Source organism: Tamandua tetradactyla, chromosome 7, assembly GCF_023851605.1.
Source record: "Tamandua tetradactyla isolate mTamTet1 chromosome 7, mTamTet1.pri, whole genome shotgun sequence".
Taxonomy (NCBI): domain Eukaryota; kingdom Metazoa; phylum Chordata; class Mammalia; order Pilosa; family Myrmecophagidae; genus Tamandua; species Tamandua tetradactyla.
This window is the reverse complement of record NC_135333.1, coordinates 158,686,299-158,711,708: the sequence shown is the minus strand read 5'-3', so window position 1 is coordinate 158,711,708 and position 25,410 is coordinate 158,686,299. Positions and strand designations below refer to the sequence as shown.

Sequence of the window (25,410 nt, the reverse complement as noted above, 5' to 3'; positions counted from 1 at the left end):
CTGTCTCCTTAACATGAAATGGAACACCGATTGCATCGAGCGCAGACTGACTTCCTTCCGCGTCTCCGCACCTCTCACCGGGGTCTCGCCTACTCCAGGTTAAACCCCCACTTCCGGAGTTCAGCCCCGGGCAGCCAGAGTCTTAGTTAGACATGAGATCGCACCTGACCCCCGCGCGTCCCGCCAGCCGGACCGCAGAGGCCAGGTTCTGGACCGCGCCGGCGGGGCCTCGGGGCTCGGCTGGCCACGCCTGAAGAGCTGGGTTGAACTGGGCCGCCGTTGTTGTAGTGACCGGGAGGCGCCGCCGCTCGGGGCAGACGGTTCCGGTCGCCGCACGGTCCCCCCTACCGTCCTCTCCCTTCCCCTCCCCCAACCTCCCCCTACCCCGCCGACCGAGCGCCCCCCACATGGCTTCCGCCCCGGTAAGGACGGCCCGGGTGGGGGTGGCGGCGGGGGCGGGATGGGGGGCTCCGGGGACCCCGACCCGCCGGGCTGGGTGGGAGCGGCGGCCACACCTGGCGGGAGGTGGAGGCGGGCGTCCGCAGCCCGGCCCGCAGCTGCTGGCCCCTGGGCCCGCGGCGCCCACCTCCCGCCTAACAGGCCCCAGGGCGGCCCTCCCAGCCGCAGCCCGGCTCCCGGCACCCTTCCCCGCGTCCTGGAGCTCGCGTCCCAGCCCCGGCAGCGCCGTGGCCTCCAGGAGCGCCTACGTCAGAATCACCTGGGAGGTTTTCGCAAAGTGCCGAAGCCGGGGCCGCGCCCGCCGCTCCCAACTCCCGGTCCCCGGGCGGGCCCCGCAGCGCTCGTTTTAGCCTGCGGCCCGCGGGATGCCTCCGGCGCGAGCGAATCCGGGAAGCGCAGATGAGCGCTCCGGCCCGCGGCACCCGCGCGTGGAGCCCGGCCTCCGCCTACACGGGTTCGAGCGCGCCCGCGCGCCCCTGGCCCGCCCGTCTGCCCGCGGGACCTTCCGGGCCGGCCCCCGGGGCTGGGGGCTGCGCTGAGGTCTGCACCTGCGGCTGAAACCTGACACCTCTCCTCGCCAGGAGGACCCCGTTCTGGAGCGTTATTTTAAAGGCCACAAGGCCGCCATCACCTCCGTGGATTTCAGCCCCGACAGCAAACAGCTTGGTAAGTTGTCTTCTCCTTCTTTTTCTTTTTCCTTTTGGGATGCGACAAAAGCTTCCCTGGCTGGATATCTTCCTGGCGGGGCCCCTCTTGGGATCCGTGGGGACGAGGGAGTTCGGAGGTTCGGGGAGCCTGGCGGGGGCTGGCCGGGTGCGGGTGGGGGCCTCCTCGGGGGTCCAGGCCCCGCGTGCCAGGTCCAGCCCGCCGAGGACAGCGCCGGCGCCCGCCTTTCGCCAACTAACCACCAGGAGGAGTAAGTGAGAAGGGGAGGGGTTTGTCCTCGGCTCGGGGAGGGTGGGGTGCTCGCTGCAGAGTTTGTGAAAAGTTGTGAGACGAGCAAGAGGAAGTGGGGAGGCAGGAGCTGGGACTGTAGCGGAGGCCGAGGACCGGGAGGTTTCAGGTGGTCTCTGGGAAGCTCCTGTGTCTGGAGGGGAGCCGACCGCCTGCCCGGAAAGGGGGGACCTGCCGGGACCTTGGCCCCCACCTGAGCCCGGAACTGAAGCTGTGTGTCCCGCCGCGCTTCCCCAGCCTGGCGGCTCTCGGGGCCGCATCTGCGCCCTAGCCATGAGAATCCGGATGGCCGTAAGGTGGACCTGGGCAGGAAAGAGCTGCCTCCTGCTGGCGCTTTTAACAGTGGCCTATATCGTAGTAGAGCTCTCAGTCTCCACTTTCCGTGCCTCCCCAGAAGTCGGCCTTGCGAGGAAGCGGGGGGCCAGACAGCTCGCTGAACCCGAGAAAAAGGAGGCGGATTTGTCTCAGCCGCTTTTTGAGAAGCCCCCTGCAGACTCCCATGCACTGGGGGAGTGGGGGAGAGCCAGCAAGCTCCAACTCGACGAGGGTGAACTGAAGCAGCAAGAAGAGCTCATTGAGAGATATGCCATCAATATTTACCTCAGTGACAGGATTTCCCTGCACCGCCACATCGAGGATAAAAGAATGTATGAGTGTAAATCCAAGAAATTCAAATATAGGAGGCTTCCCACCACTTCTGTTATCATTGCTTTCTACAATGAAGCATGGTCCACTTTGCTCCGCACCATTCACAGTGTTCTAGAAACCTCTCCTGCAGTCCTTTTGAAGGAGATCATCTTGGTTGATGATCTGAGTGACAGAGTTTATTTGAAGACACAGCTTGAAAGTTACATCAGCAACCTAGATAGGGTGCGCTTGATTCGGACCAATAAGCGAGAGGGGCTGGTTAGGGCCCGCCTGATTGGAGCCACTTTTGCTACTGGGGATGTCCTCACCTTCCTGGATTGTCACTGTGAGTGTAATTCTGGTTGGCTGGAGCCACTTTTAGAAAGGATTGGTACTGATGAAACAGTGGTTGTTTGTCCTGTTATAGACACTATTGATTGGAATACTTTTGAATTCTATATGCAGACAGGAGAGCCCATGATTGGTGGGTTTGATTGGCGTTTAACATTCCAGTGGCACTCTGTCCCCAAAGATGAAAGGGACAGGCGGGAATCGAGAATTGACCCAATCCGATCACCCACCATGGCTGGGGGACTGTTTGCTGTCAGCAAGAAATATTTTGAGTACCTTGGAACATATGACACTGGAATGGAAGTGTGGGGAGGTGAAAACCTAGAGCTCTCTTTTAGGGTATGGCAGTGTGGTGGTAAGTTGGAGATCCACCCCTGTTCCCACGTGGGCCATGTATTCCCAAAGCGGGCACCTTATGCTAGGCCCAATTTCCTACAGAATACTGCTCGGGCAGCTGAAGTGTGGATGGATGAGTACAAAGAGCATTTCTACAATCGAAATCCTCCAGCCAGGAAAGAATCTTACGGTGATATTTCTGAAAGAAAATTACTACGAGAACGGCTGAAATGCAAGAGCTTTGACTGGTATTTGAAAAATGTGTTTTCTCATTTGCACGTCCCAGAGGATAGGCCGGGCTGGCATGGGGCTATTCGCAGTCTAGGAATCTCTTCTGAATGTTTAGATTATAATTCTCCTGAAAACAACCCGACAGGTGCTAACCTTTCACTGTTTGGATGCCATGGTCAAGGAGGCAATCAATTCTTTGAATATACTTCGAACAAAGAAATACGGTTTAATTCTGTAACAGAGTTATGTGCGGAGGTCCCTGAGCAAAAGAAATATGTAGGAATGCAAAATTGTCCTAAAGATGGGTTCCCTATACCAGCAAACATTATTTGGCATTTTAAAGATGATGGAACCATTTTTCACCCACACTCAAGTCTGTGTCTCAGTGCTTATCGGACACCTGAGGGCCGGCCGAATGTAGAAATGAGAACTTGTAATAATCTAGATAAAAATCAAATCTGGAGGTTTGAGAAATAGAAGAGCACAACTGCACTTTTGTTGTGCACTAACAGTAGCTTCAGGAAAGCCAGAGAGCCTCCATTTGAAGACCATATTTTATCAGAAATCACCTACGAGTCATCTGCCAGAGCTCTAAAAACTGTGGTTCATTTTGGTATATTACACTGAACTGTGTACACCATGTGCTGCTGTTTAATATTTCAAAGTGCCTTACTTATGGGTTCTGTTTAAGAGCTTTATCAGTATGGTCCCTTACTTCTTGAAGAAGTAGCTGAATTGAGATGCACAAACCATTTAAGTGCCAGACTTAATATTAAATAATGTAAAAGTCCAAGCAAAATGAGGTATGATATATGATGATGGGTAAGTTCACTGCACATCCTTTTTTTAAGAATAAAACTCATACATGTGCAGTTTGAGTTACTACTATTTTGATTGTGAATAGAATTTTAATTTCTTTCAACCAAATCATTGAATTTTTTATTTTGTTTGCTTATTTTTTAAACTGAATTTTCCTTTAATCAAGTAGAAATCAAAATCTTAAAAAGAAATGGGCCTAGTTTAGATATATGTATTATCGGAAGAGTTTTTAATGTCAGTTTGGAGGTCTTTTTAGCATATGTACATCTTAGAAAAAATATACCTATATCTGAATGAGATAGGGAGATTTTTACATTACACACTTTGTTAACCTAAGCTGTTGGACTTAAATAATCTATGTTGATACCTCAAATTGCTCTGATTTTGTAAGCTGTTCTCTCTGTGAACTTTTTTTTGTGTGTAGGGCACTTTCTGATTGCACTTCCTTGAATTACTGTGCCTTTGTTAATGTTTAATTATTTAAAGTAAACACAGTTGAAGCCTCTCCAAAGGTAGACCCAACTGTGTTTACTGAAATGTGTGAAACTGAAAGTGGTCTTGCTTCCACAAAGGCTCCAGAACTTTTCTACAAGTTCTGTCTGATTAGGAAATTTAAGTATTTATCATAAGAAGATAAGGAAAAAGTACTACCTTGGCACTGATGAGAACTGCTTTCCAACTTGTTTTTAGCACCTAGCACCAAGTCTGGCTTTTGGCAGCTTTCAGGAGGTGGTTGAATGAATGGCTGAGTGAATTTCTCAGCTCAACTGAGAAATGTGACTGGTTAATTAAGTCATTTGATGTACTTGGGCCCCAGTTTCCTCATCTGTAAAATGAGAAGACTGGTTTAGCTCTTTGAAGATCTCTTCCTGCTTTGAAATGCTATGATTGTACATTATGTCCTTCTCAGATTCAATCACTGTGCAATCTTAATGATACATTTTATCTATTCACTTTTAACATAGGAAATGTTGTTGAGCAACATACTATCCAGTTATGAAAATGGAAAAGAGAAATGGTTTTAAAAATTAAGTGAGCTGAGCTCAGTTGAAGTGGTTTATTTTGGTTTGGGTAGAAAGTTGTTGCGGTCAGTGTTTGTAGTAATTTCATTTTGACAGCTGTTGAATTAATTTTGTTCTTAAAACTTTTCAAACTCTAAAAATAATCTTTTGGACTAAATATACATATTTCCTAAATTAAATTATTTGAGAAGTAAACATGCTTAAAAAAAAGTGTTTTGCTTTTTAAATTTTATTCCAGTGTTGTATCCAGAAATTGTAGGCTGAGTTTAGAATAAAATCTCGGTGAGTTTGATTTTGGTTTGGATATATGAAAAATGTCATGCTCCATAAAAAAGTAGTCCAAAAAACTTATGAAGTTGTTTTGGATGTTTATTTAATTATTTGAAGATAAGGAATGCTGCAGAAACTGAATTTAAGAAAACTAATTAGGATAACCATTTCAAGAAAAATATATATCTTGAACATTTTGTTTCTTTTTTTACCTCATGAAATGAAAATGTGTTAATAGTTTCTCTAAGTTACCTAGCAACCTAAAAGTTTTTCAAGAGTGGTCCTGCTTCCTTATGGAGTGTGCATGACCCTGGGTGTAATTTCAGAAGGATTTATAATAAAACTTTGAATTTTTCAAAAGGGTTGATTGACAGCAGGTATTCTCCCAAACATACCTCCTCCCCTTGCCCAGTCTCCTTTTTTTTTAAACCACCCTTTTTCTTTTTCTGTGTGTTTTTTATTGTTTTTGTTAGCCCCCTTACCAGATTGGAGAACTAAAATTCGTATATTCTGAAGTACTTACTGGAATTTTTTTTTCTGCTGATATCTTGCTGCTTTGGTCAAAAGGGGCAAGAGACTTTTAAAAGAAAAGTTCTTAATCTTTACCTTTTGCCTCAAATTGCTGGGTGTGACCAAAAATCATTTCGGAAGAAACTTTAGGCTGGCGCTCTATTTACATCAGTAATTCAGAATAATTAGACTATTTCTAATGGTGTAGGTAACAGAACAAGATTTTCACATTTTCATATATAGACATGTTACAATAAATTTCAAAACACATCATAAAACTGTGTATAAATATATTTTGATTCTCTAACTCTAATTTATTGGTACCAAAGCTCTAGAAAATTCAAGAGTGACCTTCTAAGTTAATTTGCATACTTAACAGTTTTAGTAAAATATTTGGTAGGCAAGGAGCTTCAATTTTAAAGGTTCATTGTGTCTAAAACTATGAATAGATATTCTAGGCATTTATTGCGGTCATTTAAAAAACCTAATCATCTCAAGGATCTCTATAATTCAGAGTAATTTGTTTGTAATAGAAAATTTGTTTACTCACCCAGTAGTAGGCTCCAGTGTATTCATTACATGTTAGCAAATCAAACAAAAGATTATTTTTAAGTTGTCTTAGTTGGCTTGGGGTCTTGATTGTAAGTCATAAAATATTTGGTTTTGACTGGAAGTATACAATGAGCACAAAGTAATGGTTCAGATTAATCTCTTTTAAATTGTGTTTTTGTTTTATTTTCCTGTTTGAAGACCAGTTTCTATCCTTTTTTTTTCTTTTTGTTACTCTTATTTGCAGTGTTGATCAAGGCGAATAAAATAAATGCATGCCTAATTATTTTTGCAAATGGATTCTGATGATTTTACTCTCATGGGATCACTGCCCCTATGTACACATTTATTAATGATACCATGGATAAATTAAACTTATAATTCTTTTACTTACTTGAAAATGCAGACAATAAAATATAAGAAAGTCGGGGTTCCTACGTGATTTTGCAAGGTGTCATTACCCAGCAAAGATTCTGAAATGGTGTTATTTTATTTTTGCATTAACTACTTATGAACAAACAGGAGATGATCAGAGGTGAATAGAACCACTGGGACCACCACAAAAGGAAGTGAATGGGCACCTGGGCGCGTTAGCACTAATTCCAAAACCCAGTTCAGCTGTCCGATCATATAGCGTCAAACTTTCTTCATCCTTCTCTCTGCATCGCCCTGTCCATATGTTGCAATACCCTTCCACCAGTGGCATCTTTGTTGTTTTCTAGTGATTCCTGACTAGTGCCACACTTTCTTGGGCATATACTAAAAACTGATTTTTATCCTTTAAAAGGGCAGCTTTTATGGTGAATTAGATCTCTGAATTACATCTTAAGTAAAATAAAGCTTCTGTGGGAAAAAAAGAGGCTGTGCATTTGAATTGTTGTAAAAAATATTTCTTTTTTACCTTGTCCTTGTATGCAAGCTAGACTTTAGAACAGGCCTACAGCATTTAATATTAATAATACTTGACTCATTTTTGCACTTCAGCAGAATTTAAAAAGTTAGATAAATATATGATTCTCCCAGCTTAGTATTAGCCTGGATGTGGAAATCAGTTTGTGTTGGAGTTTTTCCTAGAATTTCAAAGACATCTCAGTTAATCCTCTTGGAGAGAATGTGGAGATTATTGTAATTCCCCAGGAAGGTGAAGTGAGTCCCTGAGTTGTATAGTTGTCCATGGCAGAACCGAAGACTAGTAAAGTCCTTTTAACTTGCTAATGGTCTGTACTGCTTATTCATTTGTGCCAGGCTTGATCACTGCAAGTTAAACTGGGAGAGATGAACCCGTTGTCTGCTGTAGACCAGCAGTGTTCCTAGGCTGTCTGGTCACCATTCTGACCTTTTTTCCACCCGTTTATCTTATCTGGTTCGAAAGGGAAAGGGTAGGGCCTCTATTTATTTAGTCCTCCTTTAGTTAATGCTTATTGAGCTTTTACTGTGTGCCAGATGCTTCCCTATGTTCTGAGTATATATATGGAGGTGAACAAAGCAAATGTGCTTCATAAGATAGTATAAAGAGTTCACCTTCCAGTGGTGGAGACAGATATTTACAAGTAAACACACAAATCCATGTGCAAGCACAACTGTGAAACAGGAAAACAGCCAGATGTTATGAAGGAAAGGAGCAGGATGCTTTGGGGAATGATAACACTTGACATTAAGTTTATGGAATTAAGGAAATCTTCCCAGAGGAAGTTAGATTTAAGTCAAGACCTGAAGAATGAAGGAGGTGGCTAGGCAAAGGCTGGAGTGTGAATAGAATATGCAAAGACAAAAAGTAGGTAAGAGTGTGTGCTCAAACAAGGAAGTAAAAGAGCCAGCGTAGGTGGAGCCTGGTAAATGAAGGAGTGCGAGTGGTCGGAAATGAAGTCGTGGAGGAAAAGCAGAGGCCGGTTTATTCAGGGTCTTGGAGGCTGTAATGGGCTGAATGGTGCCCCTCAAATAAAGATATGTCCACATCCTAATTCCAAGAAATAGTGGGTGTGACCTTATTGGAAAAAGGATCTGTTGTAGATGGAATTGAGTTAAGGCTCTCAAGATGACATCATCTCGGATTATCCAGGTGTACCCTATATCCAGTGACAAGTGTCTTTATAAGAGACACATAGAAGACAGAGGCAGAGATTGGAATGATGTAGCAACAAGCCAAGAAACTCCCAGAGCCACCAGAAGCTGGAAGAGGTAAGCAACTAAATCTCCCCCAGAGCCTCTAAATGGAGTGCAGCCCTGCGGATACCTTGATTTCAGACTTCATTCCTCTGAAACTAAGAATAAATTTCTGTTATTCTAAGCCACTAAATTTGTGGTGATTTGTTATAGGAGCCACAGGAAATTAAGACAGAGACCATGTTTTAGGGTTTTGTCCTGAGAGTCATGGGAAGTCACTGAAGGGCTAAAGCAATGGCATGATCTGATTGATACCTCAAAAAAGATCAAAGATCATTTTGGCTATTGTGGGGGGTTTGAACTATTAGTAGATGAATAGTTAGGAGCTATTACAGTAATCCCAACAGGAGATGATTTTGGTTAAACTAAGGTGGTAGTCTTCAAACTAAGGTGATAGTCTGATAAGGATAGAAATCTAAGAATCGTTGGCCTTTAAATGGTATTTAAAGTCATGGAAATGGATGAGATCATGTGGGAACAATGGGAACTGTGGCTCTTTCTCAGTCCTAAAGATCTCTAACCTTTAGACCAGAGTAGGAGACAACAAAAGAATCTGAGACAAGACCGTCAGGAAGGAGGGAAAGTCAGTAGAGTATAAGGTATCAAGAAAGCCAGGATGTAGAAGTGGAGTAGGATTATTGAAGAGAGAGAAAATATTAAATAGCCATTACAGAAAATGAAGGAGGGAATATTAGAGAATTGAGCATTGTTGAGAAGTGTGGAAGATCCATGTGAAATGAGTGATCATGAATTCATAGTGTTTCCAATCTATCTGTGGGAGGACGGGTGTTCCACAATCTTCACTGGCACAGGTATAGTCACAATAGAGGTAGGATGATTGGGATTTTGCCAGGGGTACTTGAAGGAAGTAGGGAGTATCCAAGGATTGAATGCATGTGCAAGAGAGGGATTACAAATCGGATAAGGAGAGAAACAAAGATGATGCGAAGAGAGCCTCAATGGAGAACATAGACCAGCAGATCCATGGGTGAGATGGAAGCTACTGAGCAAGTGATCTTGGGGGGGAAAGCAAGTTATCAGAGGATGGTGAGTTTCATTTAGTGATTTGGGAAGTTCTCAGGTTCTAATGGGGACAAGATCTCAAGTGAAAGACCCTGTTCTCCTCTTGGTCTGAGATGTTCTCCACTGCCTCTCTTTTGACTTGGCTGGTTCCTTGTCCTTTATGGCTCTGCTGTAAAATGCTGCTAGTCATTCTATCTACTTTCAGGATTCCACCCACACACACTATTCTGACTATGACTTCCTGCTTTGTCTTTCATATCTTTTAGCATAACTTGAAAAAATATATTACTTGTTTTCCACTTGAATTTAAGCTCCTCATCTGGAGAGTTTGTCTATTTTGTTACCTGGGATTCCCCTTCCCACCCACAATGCCTTGCATATCATAGGAGTTCAGATCTGTTGAATGAACTAATAATGCCAGGAGTCGAAATGGGAGAGGAAGTTATGACCCCATTTAGGTGAGGTGCAAAAGAGAAAATGATTGTCCTTTGAAAGAGTTTCATGTACTCAGGTACAGTCAATGTTTAGGTAGTTATTGAAGAAGAGGAACTTATAGAGAGGAGGGTGTGGGTCTATGAGAGCTGGCAAGTCATATTGTGAGTGTCCCTCCGGCACAGTGGAAGCTTTGGAGAAAGAGAGAAGGCATGGGTACTACGTTGGGATAAGAGGATATTCAGATCATTGGGGAGTGAGTTTACAGGATGATTGATGACCAGAGAGGCTTAAGTATTTGGTAATAACTGGAGGACATGAGAATGTAAAGCATGACAGATTTAGTCTCAGAAACCCTTTGAAAGGTGGTGGACTCTTGGGTTTCACATAATGGATTGGGAGGTGATATGAAGTAAGGGGTAGGGGGACGATTGCTTAAGAAGTGTTGTTCACCCTTTTTATGGATGCAGAAACTGAAAATTCACTAACTTGCTTGAAGCTATGCAGTTAATAAGTGGCAGAGCCTGGTTGAACCTGGTTTACAGTCTAATTCTGGTGCTCTTTTCCATTAGCCTAATCTAATCTCTTTCCAAGAGGACTCTACTCAAATTTATACAAGCATTAGAAGAGTTTAAAAGTTACTTTCTTATGTTTTGTCCTTTAGAAGTTTCTATTTAAAATTATGTAATTTTAGCATTGAAATTGTCGCTCCCCATCTCTACCTGCTTTCTTCATACCTTCAAGGTTACCCTGTCATGCACTCAATCCCTACTTAATGTGGGAGGGGTTTGTAGGATAAATGATGGTAAAAAATAAATTCATCTGTCCTTTTTCTGACTGAATAGAAGCAGAAAACAAAATTGGGGATTCTTAGGTTATTATCTCTGCAGTGAAACCATAATAAAAGTTTGTCAGAAATTTCCTATTATGGTTCTTGATGGGAACCTGTGTAGAAGCTTTATTGAAACTTCTATGACTGCTGTAGTTTAAAATATTACTCCTCAGTGCTAAAGTAATTTAGTATATGCACTGAGAGGCAGTGTAGCAGAGAGCAGTAAATTTCAACATGCACCAGAATTATCTGGAAACTTACCAAACACTCATATTCCTGTCTCACTCAAGAGAGGGTAATTTACTAGAAATATGAATTTTAACAAGATCCCTAGTAATTCTAAGGGAAATAATCGATAAATCATGCTTTGTCAATCTCTTTCTCATTGCTTAAAAGCCCAAATTTTGGAGTCTGACAAACCTGGGTTAAAAATGCAGCTCTACCAGTCTCCCCACTAAGTCTCAGTTTCCTCATTTGTAAATGAGGGATGATGGTATTTACTCACCTTGTTGTGAGGATAAATAAAAGGATGATTATGAAGTACTTAAAAGTACTTGGCTTATAGTAATAGCTCAGAAAAGATTTGTGTTGCTGTTACTGGTCTTCAAAGGGTGTAAAGTTGAATAAGTTAAGTTTCTCTAGATTTTCATTATTATAGATTATTTTTAAAGCACCTACAGCTGCTTTAGACCCTGCTTGTACTAGTAAACTAGTTACTTGGTATCAGCTAAAAGGAAAACTTACTTAGTTACTTTCTCATTCAGGGCAGAGGAATTGTAAGTTAGTACAGTCAATTAAATTATTTTACAGGTGAATGTTACAAGCTAATTCTGAAATTATTAGAGTATTGAAATTTATCTTGTTTAGATTGGGATAGCATCCTTCTATTGTACAGCCCTCTGCCTTACTTCACCTTAGGTTTGTAGGTATGTATGTCTGGGGATTAGTTTTATTTTTTCTTTCCTTTTCTTAAAAATAATTATTGAAAATTACATTCTTTAGATTTCCATAGAAACTTTATTTTTCCCCAAGAAGACAGCTCAGTCTTTGTTTTATCACCCCAAAGGCCAATATGAGCCTGTAAGTGCAAAAACCATGGCACCCTCCAACTAGAAATCTGAGTTTAATTCTAGTAATGGAGTCTGAAGAAAGATATAGTGGGAATAGATAAAGAGCGGAACTACTGAAGTAGGAAAATTCAAGAGTTTCTTCATGAAAGTACTCTGAATTATTAGGACTCTCTTGAATATGGAATGAAAAGGCCTGAGAGGGAATATAATCCAAACAAATTTATGAAAGACATTATAATGTGAACATGGATCTTTTTAGCAAATTACAAAATATTTACTCTTTAACCCAGCACTAATTCTAGGAGTTTATCATGATGATATGTTTGTACATAAGTGAAATAACATAAGTACAATGTGCATTGTTTGTAGAAGTACAGAACTGAAAGCAACTGAAATACTAATCAGTAGATAAACTGATTAAACAAATTAAGGTATAGCTTTGTAATAGAGTATTATACAGATGTTAAAAAGATTAAGGCAGATTCCTGCCTTTTGTTATAACAAAGAAATTGGTACCAAACTTCTCTAGTCACTAAAAACAACTATAAAACTACAGAGTATATAAAGCAACTATTTTCAAGCATTGAGCAACAGGCAATGTAAAGCTCTCATCCTTTCAAGAAGGGAAACACACCAGGTGAGCCTCATGATCTCCTTGGCTTTCTTCCTGGGGACACGTCTTCTGCTGTTGCTCAGAGAGTGGAACTGAGCTGCAGAGGCAGAGGCAGAGTTCTGGGCTGTAATGAGCTGGAATCTGTGTGGCAGGGTTCCTGAAAAGAGGTTGCTGAGGAGAGGAGAGCTGGAGAAGTCTGTGGGGGCATCGTGTGGTGAGGGATGCATGGCTCATGCGTAGGGTTAGGATCTACGAGGCGTAACGGATGTGGCTTACTGCCAGGCTGACAGCGGAACGCTGACACCACTGACCATGCAGGGCTGGGCACTGCTAGGTCCCCAGGTCCACCAAAGAGAAATATTAGCACCTCAGGCATTTGGTTGAGACACCAGAAAGGCCATGCCTTAAAAATCAGGACTACAACCTAATTAACAGTAAACATAAAGACTGGAGGCAGTTCTTTTCAGAAAATAGTGTTACTGGAGTAACTGCATTTGATTTAGGTTACATTAGTGAGAGTGATAGAGCTTGGGTATGCTAATAGAAGTTATTGCTACTTGAGGCAACCTTGGCCTTTTAGACTATAGAGGGCAAACATGCTTTCCATTCGTGTGTTCTTTGTTGTCCCCTCCAGAGACAAAGTACTGGACTAGGTGAATGTGGACATTGTTCTGTCTGGTGTCTTAACAAGGGTTTTTTGAAACCGTGTATTATTGTTACAGGATATCATTTTTTTAAAGGGGTAAATTTACTAGTTAACCTTTTACATTAACTTCCTCCCTTTGACATTTTATCTCAAAGTAAGCTGGTCAGAAGATGAATAGCACAAGCTTTGACATTTTAAGTTAAATGGTAATGTTTATATAGGATGTGGTTAAATGGAAATGTAAGAAAGCAAACACCAAGCTGACATGGCACAGCTTGTCATCAATAATCAGTTACCTTTTGTTACCATGCTACAGATTTTGATGGTATAATTCTTTCCTAAGAAGAAAGTTCAGAAAGTAAAGAGGAAAATTCAGTGTTGGTTTTCACAGTTTTCAATAAGAATGCATTAATAGATTTTTATAATTTATAATTATCACTCTTTCTGTTTTCCTGAAAATGTAGCATATACCCTGACTCACAGTGTTATAATTGGGGTGCTTCTAGTGTCTCACTCTTCTGAAATGCTATCCTCACCCTCTGGTTAGGCTATCCCCTTTCTTTAAACCATTTGTTCATCCTGCTCTCTCAGTCACTTCTCTTTAATGGGCCCTATGCTAATATAGCAAGTATTACTTTAATGTTAGTATATGGTCATCAATACTAAATTATGTATTTTTTGAGCATCGACTGTGTGCAATATTCAGTTCCAGTTATTCTGGAGGAGAATATGGAGAACAAACTTAAGAAGTCCACTTTGCCTAACAAAATTGTAAAGGCTCAACCTCTGTATGCCTTTCTTGGTTAAGCTTCATATTCTTTTCCAACCACCCCCATTTAATTGTTGCTGCCCTCTGATCTCTAATGACATTTTTTTTTCTGACATTCATTGAGTATTAAACCTATAAACCTTAGATTAACTCTTTCCTCTGCTCTCTCCCATTTTCTACTCAGCCTACTCCATTCTAGTTTTGATCCCTCTACTTCACTGAAACAATTCTTGCTGCAAAGCCATCATTTGATCTCTGGCCCAGGACTGGCTTCATTGGCATACAACCTGTGCAATTGCCAAGACTCCTACATGTAAGAGGGCCCCTCTGCCATTGCTGTCTTGAAATTCTTAATAATTTTGAACAAGGTGCCTGGCATTTGCATTTTATGCCAGGCCATGCAAATTTTGCAGCTGGTCTTGCCTAGGTTTGATCTTACTCAGCCTCTTTGAAGCATTTGGCACAGCACGTCACCCTCTTGGAATACTTCTTGTCTTCCCATAGAACACAGTCCCCTGGCCCCCTCCTACTTCATTTATAACTCCTCCCTTTGCTCATCCTGAAGGGAAGTACCTTGGCCTTCTTTATCTGTATTTACTTCCTAAGTGATCCATCCAGTGCCCAGTCTTTATTACTTTCTCTAGGCTTCTGCTGCTGCTAGCAGTAACAAAAGCAAAAACTATAGCAATAGTATCTAAAATGAGGGTTTTCTGTGTTCCATACATAAATCACAAGCATTTTTTCACTTAATACTTCAAATACTTCATTTTGCAGTTGAAGTTCTCAGGCACAGAAAGGTTGAGTAACTTGCCCAAGGACAGATGAGTAATAAGTGACAGCTAGGATTTGGACCCAGGGAATCTAGTTCTAGAACTTTCTCCTTTAACTACCATACTGTACAGACACATTGCTCAACAATTCACCTGAATGCCCAGGCAAAATTCCTCTCACTTTGCATATGTTTCATTATTAGCAAACCTCACAGATGTATCATCTTGAGTTTACCTATCTCTCCTACTTTCATGGTTTCCAGCCTATTTCAGACCATCTTCATCTCCTGACCAGATTACTGCCATAGCCACCTAATTGATTTCCTTCAATTCTGTCTCCCTGTCTCCCTGTCTCCATACAAAAGCCAAAGTAATACTTTTTGTTTGTTTTTTCTAAATGTTTTATTGAAGTATATGTACCAAAGATCGCAGAAGCAGTAAGTATACAACTTGATGAATTTTCATAATGTGAACATGCCCATGTAACCAAAACCAAGATCAAGAGACATGACATTATCATTATCCCAGCATCCTCCACCCCGTGTATACCTATGGTGGTTTGAAGCTGTATGTACATCCCCCCCACAAAGAACGACAACAAAAAAACGTGTTCTTAAATCTAATCCGTTCCTGTAGGTATAAATCCATTGTAGGTAGAATCTTTTGATGAAGCTACTGAAGATAAAGTGTGACCCACTTCATTCAGGTTTTTAAATTTTATTACCCACTCAATTGTAGGTGTGACCTTTTGATTAGATGAAGATCTGCCCATTTAAGTTGTGTCTTGATTAGTTTACTGGAATCCTTTAAAAGGGGAAACACTTTGGAGAAAGTTCAGAGCCAACACAAAAACATTTGGCTATGCAGAGGGAAAACACCCCGGGGGAGCTATTTGAAACCAAAAGCCAAAGGACCAGTAGACACTGGCCACGTGCCTTCCCAGCTGACAGAGGTGTTCCAGACCCATAGGCCTTTCTTGAATCAGAGTATCTTTCCCTGTACAGACCAATCTCTCTCATGAATATAGATGCAAAAATCCTCAAGAAAATTCTCGCAAAGCAAATCCAGCAGCACATTAAAAGAATTATACACCATTACCAAGTTGGATTTATCCCAAGTGTACAAGGATTGTTCAACATAAGAAAATCAATTAATGTAATACACCATACTGTATCAACAAATCAAAGCCAAAAAAACACATGATCATCTCAATTGATGCAGAAAAGGCATTTGACAAAATTCAGCATCCTCTCTTGAGAACACTTCAAAGGGCAGAAAGAGAAGGAACTTCCTCAACATGATAAAGGGAATGTATGAAAAAGCCACAGCTAACATCATCCTCAATGGGAAAAAAACTGAAGCTTTCTCCCTAAGATCAGGAACAAAACAAGGATGTCCACTGTCACATTGTTTTTCACCATTGTGTCGGAAGTTCTAGTCAGAGCAATTAGACAAGAAAAAGAAATGCAAGGCATCAAAATTGAAAAGGAAGAAGTAAAATTCTCACTGTTTGCAAATGATATGATGCTATATGTCGACAACCCCGAAAAATCCACAGCAAAACTATTAGAGCTAATAAATGAGTGCAGCAGAGTGGCAGGTTACAAGATCAACACTCAAAAATCTGTAGTGTTTCTGTATAATAGTAATGAGCAATCTCGGGGAAATCAAGAAAAAAATTCCATTTACAATTGCAACCAAAAGAATAAAATATTAAGGAAAAAATTTAACTAAGGGCACAAAAGACCTATATACAGAAAACTACAGGAAATTGCTAAAAGAAATCATAGAAGACCTAAATAAATGGAAAGGCATACTGTGTTCATGGATTGGAAAACTAAATATAGTTAAGATGTCAGTTCTACCTAAATTGATTTATAGATTCAATGCAATGCCAATTAAAATCCCAAAAACTTACTTTGCAGAAGTAGAAAAACCAGTAACCAAATTTATCTGGAAGGGCAGGGTGCCTTGAATAGCTAAAAATATCCTGAGAAAGAAAAATGAATTCAGAGGTCTCATACTACCTGACTTTAAGCATGTATTATGAAGCTACAGTAGTCAAAACAGCATGGTATTGGCATAAAGATAGATATATTGACCAATGGAATTGAATAGAGTGCTCAGTTATAGACCTTCTCATCTACGGACAATTGATCTTTGATATGGCAATCAAGCCAACTCACCTAGGACAGAACAGTCTCTTCAATAAATGATACTTGGAGAAGTGGATATCCACATGCAAAAGAATGAAAGAGGATCATATCTCACACCCTATACAAAAATTAACTCAAAATGGGTCAAAGACCTCAACATTAGAACTAAGACCATAAAATTTTTAGAAGAAAATGTAATGTAAGGAAATACCTTATAAAGCTTGTAATAGGAGGCAGTTTTCTAGACCTTAACCCAAAGCATGAGCATTAAAGAAAGATGTAGATAAATGGGAATTCCTCAAAATTAAACATTTTTGTGCATCAAAGAATTTTGTCAAGAAAGTAAAAACGCAGCCTACACAATTGGAGACTATTTGGAAATGACATATCAGATAAGGGTCTAGTATCCAGAATATATAAAGAGATTGTTCAACTCAACAACAAGACAAACAATTAAAAAATGGGCGAAAGACATGAACAGATACTTCTCAGAAGAGGAAATACAAATGGCTAAAAGGCACATGAAAAGATGCTCACCTTCACTGGGTATTAGGGAAATGCGAATCAAAATCACAATGAGATATCATCTCACACCCACCAGAATGGCCATTATCAAAAACAAACAGAAAACGACAAGTGCTGGAGAGGATGTGGAGAAAGAGGCACACTTATCCACCACTGGTAGAAATTTGAAATGGTACAACTGCTAAGGAAGGCAATTTGGCGTTTTTTCAGGAAGCTAGATATAGAATTGCCATATGATCCAACCATGTGATTGCTGAGTGTCTATTCAGAGGACATGAGGGCAAGGACGCAAATGGACGTTTGTACACCAATGTTTATAACAGCATTATTTACAGTTGCTAAGAGATGGAAACAGCCCAAATGTCCATCAACAGATGAGTGGCTAAATAAGCTGTGGTGTATACATAACAATGGAATATTACGCAGCTGTAAGACAGAATAAAGTCATGAAGCATGTAACAACATGGATGGACCTCAAGGACATTATGCTGAGTGAGATTAGCTGGAAACAAAAGGACAAATACTGTATGGTCTCATTGATATAAACTAACATTAATGAATAAACTTAGAGAATTTCAGTTAAGAACAGAGGTCATCAGGAGATAGAAATAGGGTAGAGATTGGGTAATTGGAGCTGAAGGAATATAGATTGTGCAACAAGACTAATTGTAAAAATTCAGAAATGAATAGCACAATACTGCCTGATTGTAGTACAATAATGTCAGTACACTGAAGAAAACTGAATGGGAGAATGATAGAGGAGGGGAGCTGGGGACATGTTTGAAACCAGAAGGAAAGATAGATGATAAAGACTGAGATGGTATAATCTAGGAATACCTAGGGTGTACAATGATAGTAACTAAATGTAAAAATTAAAAAATGGTTTTGCATGAGGAAGAACAAAGGAATGTCAATATTGCAGGGTGTTGAAAATAGGTGGTCATTCATATTTTAAAGCTTCAACTTCTGTGTGAGACTAAAGCAAAAAATGTTTATTTGGTACAAAATTTATATTTTGACCAGTGCATTTTCTAATTTAATTTATATGGATAGTTTAATTGAACACCATAACTGCATGGAACCCTGAATAGGGCATGAGATTTTGTAGGTTTGTCCAATGTGATGTCCAATAAATCCAGTAAATCCCAGAGTGATTTGAACAGTGAATAAAGAAATATTTGCAAAGTCCCCTTGGGGGAATAGTGAGAAAGGGGAAAATTCAGCTTCCCGAATCGGAGAATTCCTGATATTCTCTCAAGCAGTGGGGACAACCAAATCAATGCCAAGCCCTCAATCTTGGGGTTTGTTCATGTGAAATTTATCCCTGGAAAGGATAGGCTAAGCCTACTTAAAAGTAGGCCTATGAGCCCTAGAGAACCTCTTATGTTGCTCAGATGTGGCCTCTCTCTCTCTTTCTCTCTCTCCCTCTTTCTCTCTCTCTCTCTCCCCACCCCCCCTTCCCAAACTCACTGCCCTTCCCCTTCTCTATGTGGGACATGACTCCCAGGGATGTCAAACCTCCCTGGCAACATAGGACAGAAACCCTAGAATCAGCTGGGACTCAGCATCAAGGGATTGAGAAAAAAAATTTTTGTCGGTGGCTGAGAGATTTCAAACAGAGTTGAGAGGTTATCCTGGAGGTTATTCTTACTTATTATATAGATAACCCCTTTTTTAGTTTAAGGTGTATTAGAGTGGTTAGAGGGAAGTGCCTGAAACTGTAGAACTGTGTCCAGTAGCCATGTTTCTTGAAGATGATTATATAATGATACATTTTTCACGGTGTGACTGTATGATTGTGAAAACTTTGCGTCTGATGCACCTTTTATCTACAGTAGGGACAGATGAGTAAAAAGTATGGACGAAAAATAAATGCTAAGGGGAACAAATGTTAAAATAGAGTAAATTGAAATACTAGTGATCGATGAAAGGAAGTAGTAAGGGGTATAGGAAAAAAATAGGGGGAACAAAGGGTAAAATATATTGGGGAGATGGAAATACTAGTTGTCAGTGAGAAGAGGGGTAAGGGGTATGGTATTTGTGAGTTTTTTTTCTTTTTTTTATTTCTTTTTCTGGAGTGATCCAAATGTTCTAGGAAATGATCATGGTGATGAATACACAACTATGTGATGATATTGTGAGCCATTGATTGTATACCAAGTATGGGATTGTTCATATGTTAAGAATGTTCGTGTTTATGTGTTGTTTTGTTTTGTCAATAAAGATATTTTTTTAAAGTATCTTTCCTTGGATGCCTTAGTTTGGGTATTTTTATGGCCTTAGAACTGTCCACTTGTAACTTAATACATTCCCATTATAAAAGCCAACCCATTTCTGGTATATTGCATTTCCAACAGCATTAACAAACCAAAACACCACCCTTCCCCTCATGTAATCTCCCTGATGACTTCTCACTCCAGAGATGGTTTTACCTTTTCTTCAACCTCATATAATTCACAGAATTGAAATATGTAGTATATACACAGTCAGAATATTACAAAATTTTTGTATCCATTCTACTCTGATAGTTAGTTGGATTTTTTCCATTTTTTGTCTATTTTAAATAGTACTTACATGAGCATCCTTATACATGTCTTTTGGCAGAACATACATAAGCTTTTCTATTGGAAATATACCTAGGAGGGAATTGCTGAGTCAAGAGGGGAGTGTACCTTCAGCTTTAGTAGATATTTCCAAAGAAATTTCCAAAGAGGTTGTAACCACCAACATTATATTAAAGTTACAGTTTTTACACATCCCCCTCAAGATGTTATTTATCTTTTTACATTGTGGCCATTTTTGATGAGGATGTAGTGATATTTTGTTGTGATTTTAATTTGCATTTTCCTGATGACTAATGAAATTTAAAACCTTATTATATTTATCTATGATATGAACAGATGAGTAAAAAATACGGATAAAAAATAGATAAATAATAGGGGGAACAAATGTTAAGATAAATTGAGTTGATTGAAATACTAGTGATCAGTAAAGGCGGGTGGTAAGGGGTATAGGAAAAAATTAGGGGTAACGAAGGTTAAAATATAATGGGTAAATGGAAATACCTAGTGGTCAATGAGAGACAGGGGTAAGGGGTATGGTATGTATGAGTTTTTTCTTTTTATTTCTGTTTCTGAACTGATACAAATGTTCTAAGAAATGATCATAGTAATGAATATAGTACTCTGTGATGGTATTGTGAGCCATTGATTATACACTAAGTATGGGATGGTCATATGTTAAGAATGTTCGTGTTTATATGTTTTGTTTTGTCAGTAAAAATTTTAAAAAACATGAAAAAAAAACTTATTATATGAATATTGGCCACTTGGATATCCTGTTTTTTGAAGTGCCAATTTAAGCCATTTACCTAGTTTTTCATATTGGGTAGTCTGCCTTTTTCATATTGATTGAGAGGATTCCTGTAGATTTGCATGTGCTTACTTTATTGGATATATATATATATTGCAGATATCTTCGCCTACTCTCTGATTTGCCTTTATATTCTCTTACCAATGTCTTTTGATGAACAAAAACTTGCTTTAGTTAGTAGAAATTATCATTCTTTTCCTTCATGTCTAGTGCTTTTCACATCTTGTTTAAGAAATCTTTGCCTGTGCCAAGGTCTTAAAGATACCCTCCTTTGTTTCCTTCCAAAAGCTTATTGTTTTGTCTTTCATGTTTAGATCTAGAATTCATATTTTTCAGTCTGATATAAAATGTAGAAATCAAAATTCATTTTTTCCTTATGAATATCCATTTGACCCAATATCATTTATTAAAAAAAAACAACTTTTTCTCACAGTCAGGGTGATATTTTTAAAGCTTATATCAGATCACAGGATGATCCTGCTCAAAATCCTTCAGTATTCTGTTACATTTAGAATAAAATCTGTACCTCTTACCGTGGATCCTTGTCTGCGGTCTGTTTCCTGTTTCCCCCTTGCCCTCCTTTGTGCCTGCTCCCCATCCTGGTCCTCCCTCTGTGAGTTCACCTCTGTGAGCACACTGAACTCTTCACTTGTTCTGGGTACTTTACTGTCTCCGGGCCTTTGCACTCGTCATTGTGCTCTTTCTCCACGTCTTAGCTTGGCTTACCTCATTTCACTTAGTTCTCTGCTCAAATGTCCCCTTCTCAGAGAGGATCACTAAACACCCTTTCCAAAATGAATGAATGGTTTTTAATAGGAGTCCTGTGTTCTGCTATTGTGACTCATTGAGTAAAGAGATTGTCTTTCCCTTGCTGTTGTAACTCATTGAGTAAAGAGATTGTCTTTCTTATTTTGTGTATCTTGTTCGCAGCATTATACATAGAACTCAAATAGAGTATAATGCATATGGTAATTCATTATTTCCCTATTTTGCCTGCATTAGTCCCTGTGCTGGTTTGAAACTGTTATGTTCTCTAGAAAAAACATGTTCTATAATCCTCATTCAGTATTGCTGGGTGGGATCTTTTTTATTGTTTCCATGGAGATGTGAGCTCCACAATTGTGGGTGGTACCTTTGATTAGGTGGTTTCCATGGAGATGTGTCTCCATCCATTCAAGGTGGGGTTGCTTCCTGGAGTCCTTTAAGAGGGAACTATTTTGGAAAAAGCTTGAGAGCCCACATAGCCAGAGACCTTTGAAGATTAAGAAGGAAAACACCCCCAGGGAATCCTTATGAAATGAGAAGCCAGGAGAGAAAGTTCACAGACATCACCATGTGCTTTCCCAGCTGAGAGAGGTGTCCATAAACCAAGGACCCCCGCAGACACCAGCCACATGCCTTTCCAGTTGACAGAAATGTTGTAGACGATATCAGCCTTTCATAACTGAAGATAACCTCTTGTTTGGTGCCTTAATTTAGACGTTTTCATGGCCTTAGAACTGTAAACTTGCAACCTAATAAATTCCCTTTTTAAAAGCCGTTCCATTTCTGGTATATTGCATTCTGGAAGCTTTAACAAGCTAAAACAGTCCCAAATAACTTAGTCTTTCATATAACTGTTTAATATCGTGGTTGGGCTGTGGTGGAACACCAGCATTTTAGACTGTTTCTTTTTTTTTAAAGAATAGTCAGCATTGTAGTTTAATACGTATAAGTTCATTTTTTCTATTTTGCATGGAAACAATGCATAGGCTAAGTCCAAATGAATTTTATCTATTAGCTAAAGATATCTCTGCTTTCTAGTGGCTTTATATAACCAGGTCTTATTTCTCTTTTAACAATGATACCAGTTGTATTTGATGTTTATAGAGTTGCAGTCTTTCTAAGATTTATATAGTTTAGCCTTCATGACTCTCACTGACCTGCTTCCTGTTATGGGGCTGTTCTGGGATTACATGGAGATAATGAAAATTTTAAGTTTTAGACAAAAGCTAAATTGATCTTTCTTTTGTTTATTTATTCATTCATTGTCCAAGACATTTATTTGTACCACTGAATGCATCTGTTTCCCTTCTGTTAAAGCCTTAAGCTAATGTCTAACCCATATGTTTTTTTTATTAATCATACACTGGCATAAAATTGCAGAGTAGAAAGAAACTTTTGTGATGATTTTATATATCTATAAAAGGCATTACTGAATCATCGGTAAAACTGGAACACAGATTGAGGATTAGACAAAAGAATTTCATCAATGATAAATTTCCTGAAGTTGATAACTGTGTCATGGGTATTTAAGGGAATATCCTTATTCTTAGGAAAAGCACTGAAGTATTTAGGAATAAAGATGCCGTGAGGCATTGTGTTAGTTTGCAAACTGACAGAATGAGATATACCTGAAACGAAATAGCTTTTAAAAAGGGGAATTTATTAAGTTGCAAGTTTACAGTTCTAAGGTTGTGAAAATGTCCAAATTAAGGCAAGGCTGTGAAATGTCCAAATTAAGGCAAGGCTGTGAAAATGTCTACATTAAGACATCTAGGGCAAGATACCTTGGTTCAAGAAGGCTGATGATGTTCAGGGTTTTTCTCTCAGCTGGAAAGACACATGGTAACCTCTGCTAGTTTTCTGTTCCCATTTCGTAAGTCTTCCCCAGGGATGTTTTCTTTCTGCTCCAAAGGTCTCTGACTCTTTTGGCTCTCTTGGTTCTGGTGGCTCTGAAGCATTTTTCAAAATGGTTCTCTCTAAAAGACTCCAGTAAGCAACTCCACCTTGAATGGGTGGAGACACATCTCCATGGAAACCATCTGATCAAAAGTTACCACCCACAGTTGGGTGGGTCACATCTCCATGGAAATAATCAGAAAGGTCCCACCCAGCAATATTGAATGTGGATTAAAGGATATGGCTTTTCTGGGATGCATAATAGCTTCAAATTGGCACAGGCATACAACTTACACTCAAATGGTATAGGAAAAAAAATTGTATCGGTTCATGTGTACAATACATGCTTGGGTAGGTGTGTAGATAGATGGAGATAGCACAAACAAGCCCAAGAGCAAATTATAAAGCAAAATATTAACAGGTGAATCGGGGTAAAGGGCATATTAGTGTTTTTTGTTCCATTCTTGTGGCTTTTCTGTAAGGGTGAAATTATTTTCACATAAATTTTTTTAGAAGTCATCTCAGAAGAGTCAATTGTGGTGATGGAAAAATGTTTAAGCCTTCTGGCCTCCTATGTTCTGGAGCAGCTGGAGGGAAGGGTCTGGGAGGATCGTGTGGTGGCCTATGGCAAACTCTGGGATCTGACCTGTGGCTGCTTGTTGGGGAGTGCTTTGAAAACTGTTTCTTTTTGGTTTGTTTCTTTGCTTTGTATGTATGTTGTACTGTACAATGAAAATGTTAAAAAAAAATCATCTCAGGACTTCCAAGGATGATGGTGAAATAGGGAGCTCCAGGACTCAATTCTTCCACCAAAAGAACTATTAAACAGGCAGAAACTGTCTGAAGCAACTATTTTGAAAGTCCGGAAGAGATCAGGAGAACACTGTACAGCACCCTGGGAAGAATGGAAAAGGCTGATAAATAATGGCAAAGAACTGTAAATTGCTCTCTCCATGCAGTGGCTATCAAAGCCCATCCCCTCTCTCACAACAGGCCGTCATAGGGTCCAGTCCCAGGCTAGCTGCTGCAAACAGAAAAAGACATGAAACTCCTCTTCCCCAAGAACAGGAGTGTGCATAGCTGATCACTGATAATGGCTTTTGAGTAGAGCATTTGAATTGTTGGGTCCAGCTCTGAGGGCAGCTATTGTTTCAACTGTTCCCTGGACAGAGGTGGTGGAGGCGGTGGAGATTTAAAGATGTAGAGCCTCCTCAGTGCTACAGGAGATGGCTGAATGGCTGCATTTACTGGGCAGGCCAGGAAAGCTCAACTTTGGGGAGCCGTTGGAGAAGTTTTGGGTGCCCTTCCTGACCCCCTTCTACAGGGAAGTCTGGAGGTGGTCTGTACCCCCTTTGTAGGTCCTTGGCCCTGTTTTGGCCTGGAAAAACTGAATTGGGAAAGTCCTTTCTTGGATAACCCTCCTCTCAGAGTTTTCCCTCTAGGCAAAAGCAGTAGGAGACAATGAAAGAAGTGTAAAAAACTATAGAGGCAGACAGTCGGGGACAAAGTCCTGCTGGGTGGAAGAGGAAGGGTACAACAAAACTTCTGTGAACAGGGGAACTCCAAAACAACTAAAAAGCAATAGCTCAGTACAAGACAGAGGCCCAATACAACAGGGAAAACCCTGCATAGTGCATTCACCTTGGACAGAGCTTCCTGTTAGGAGGGCTGAAGTTCAAGAAAATCTCTGCCTTATGACCAGTTTCTTACAAAACCAGGAAACAGACATCCCAGGGAGTAAATCCCAGAGTTAACATTCTAAAATATTAAAATGTACAGTTTGCAACAAGTGAGTACAAGACAAAAAAACAGGAAATGATGAACCATCAAAAGGAAGAGGATAAAAATTCCAGAAAAAGCAATGAGGATGAGAATGTGGACAGACTGAAAAAAGCCTTTAAAAAAATAACCTTAAAAATGCTTAAGGAGATGAAGGAACGTACAGAGGAAGTACTACAGGATACCAGGAAAACAATGAATGAATAATATGGGAGTCTAAGTAAAGAGAGGGAAATTTTAAAAAGGAATCAAAGAGAACTACTGGAGTTGAACACCATGGTAACTGAAATTTAAAAATGGCTGGGAGGGTTTCAAGAACAGAATGGAGCTGGCAGGAAAAAAAAATCAGTGAATTTGAAGACAAGACACTTGAAATGAATCAGGCTGAGGAACAGAAAGAAAACCATTAAAAGCGAAAATAGTTCAAGACACTGTAGCACACCATCAAATGCACCCATATACATGTGCTTT

General features: G+C 40.1%; 2 protein-coding genes across 7 annotated transcripts in view; both read left to right on the top strand.

Moving 5' to 3' along the window:
• Positions 1-286: 286 nt before the first annotated feature.
• The window catches only part of POC1B (POC1 centriolar protein B), a 113,218-nt gene continuing 88,094 nt past the window's right edge, over positions 287-25,410 (top strand). Inside the window, exons 1-2 of one of the 6 annotated variants that reach the window (XM_077111571.1) lie at positions 287-422; positions 1,041-1,125. In XM_077111571.1, the coding sequence (XP_076967686.1) occupies positions 408-422; positions 1,041-1,125 (100 nt within the window). In that variant the 5' untranslated portion in view covers positions 287-407. Of the gene's footprint in view, positions 423-1,040; positions 1,126-1,303; positions 1,376-8,187; positions 8,307-25,410 lie in introns of those variants that run through there. The other 5 variants (XM_077111572.1, XM_077111570.1, XM_077111568.1 and 2 more) reach the window with 5 other exon arrangements.
• Positions 1,418-6,424, top strand: GALNT4 (polypeptide N-acetylgalactosaminyltransferase 4). Its single transcript, XM_077111567.1, has one exon. The coding sequence runs from the start codon at positions 1,687-1,689 to the stop codon at positions 3,433-3,435; it is 1,749 nt and encodes a 582-aa protein (XP_076967682.1). The 5' UTR covers positions 1,418-1,686; the 3' UTR covers positions 3,436-6,424.

Coding starts and splice junctions, on each gene's coding strand:
- GALNT4 (XM_077111567.1), top strand. CDS start 1,687: ATGAGAATCCGGATGGCCGTAAGGTGGACCTGGGCAGGAAAGAGCTGC.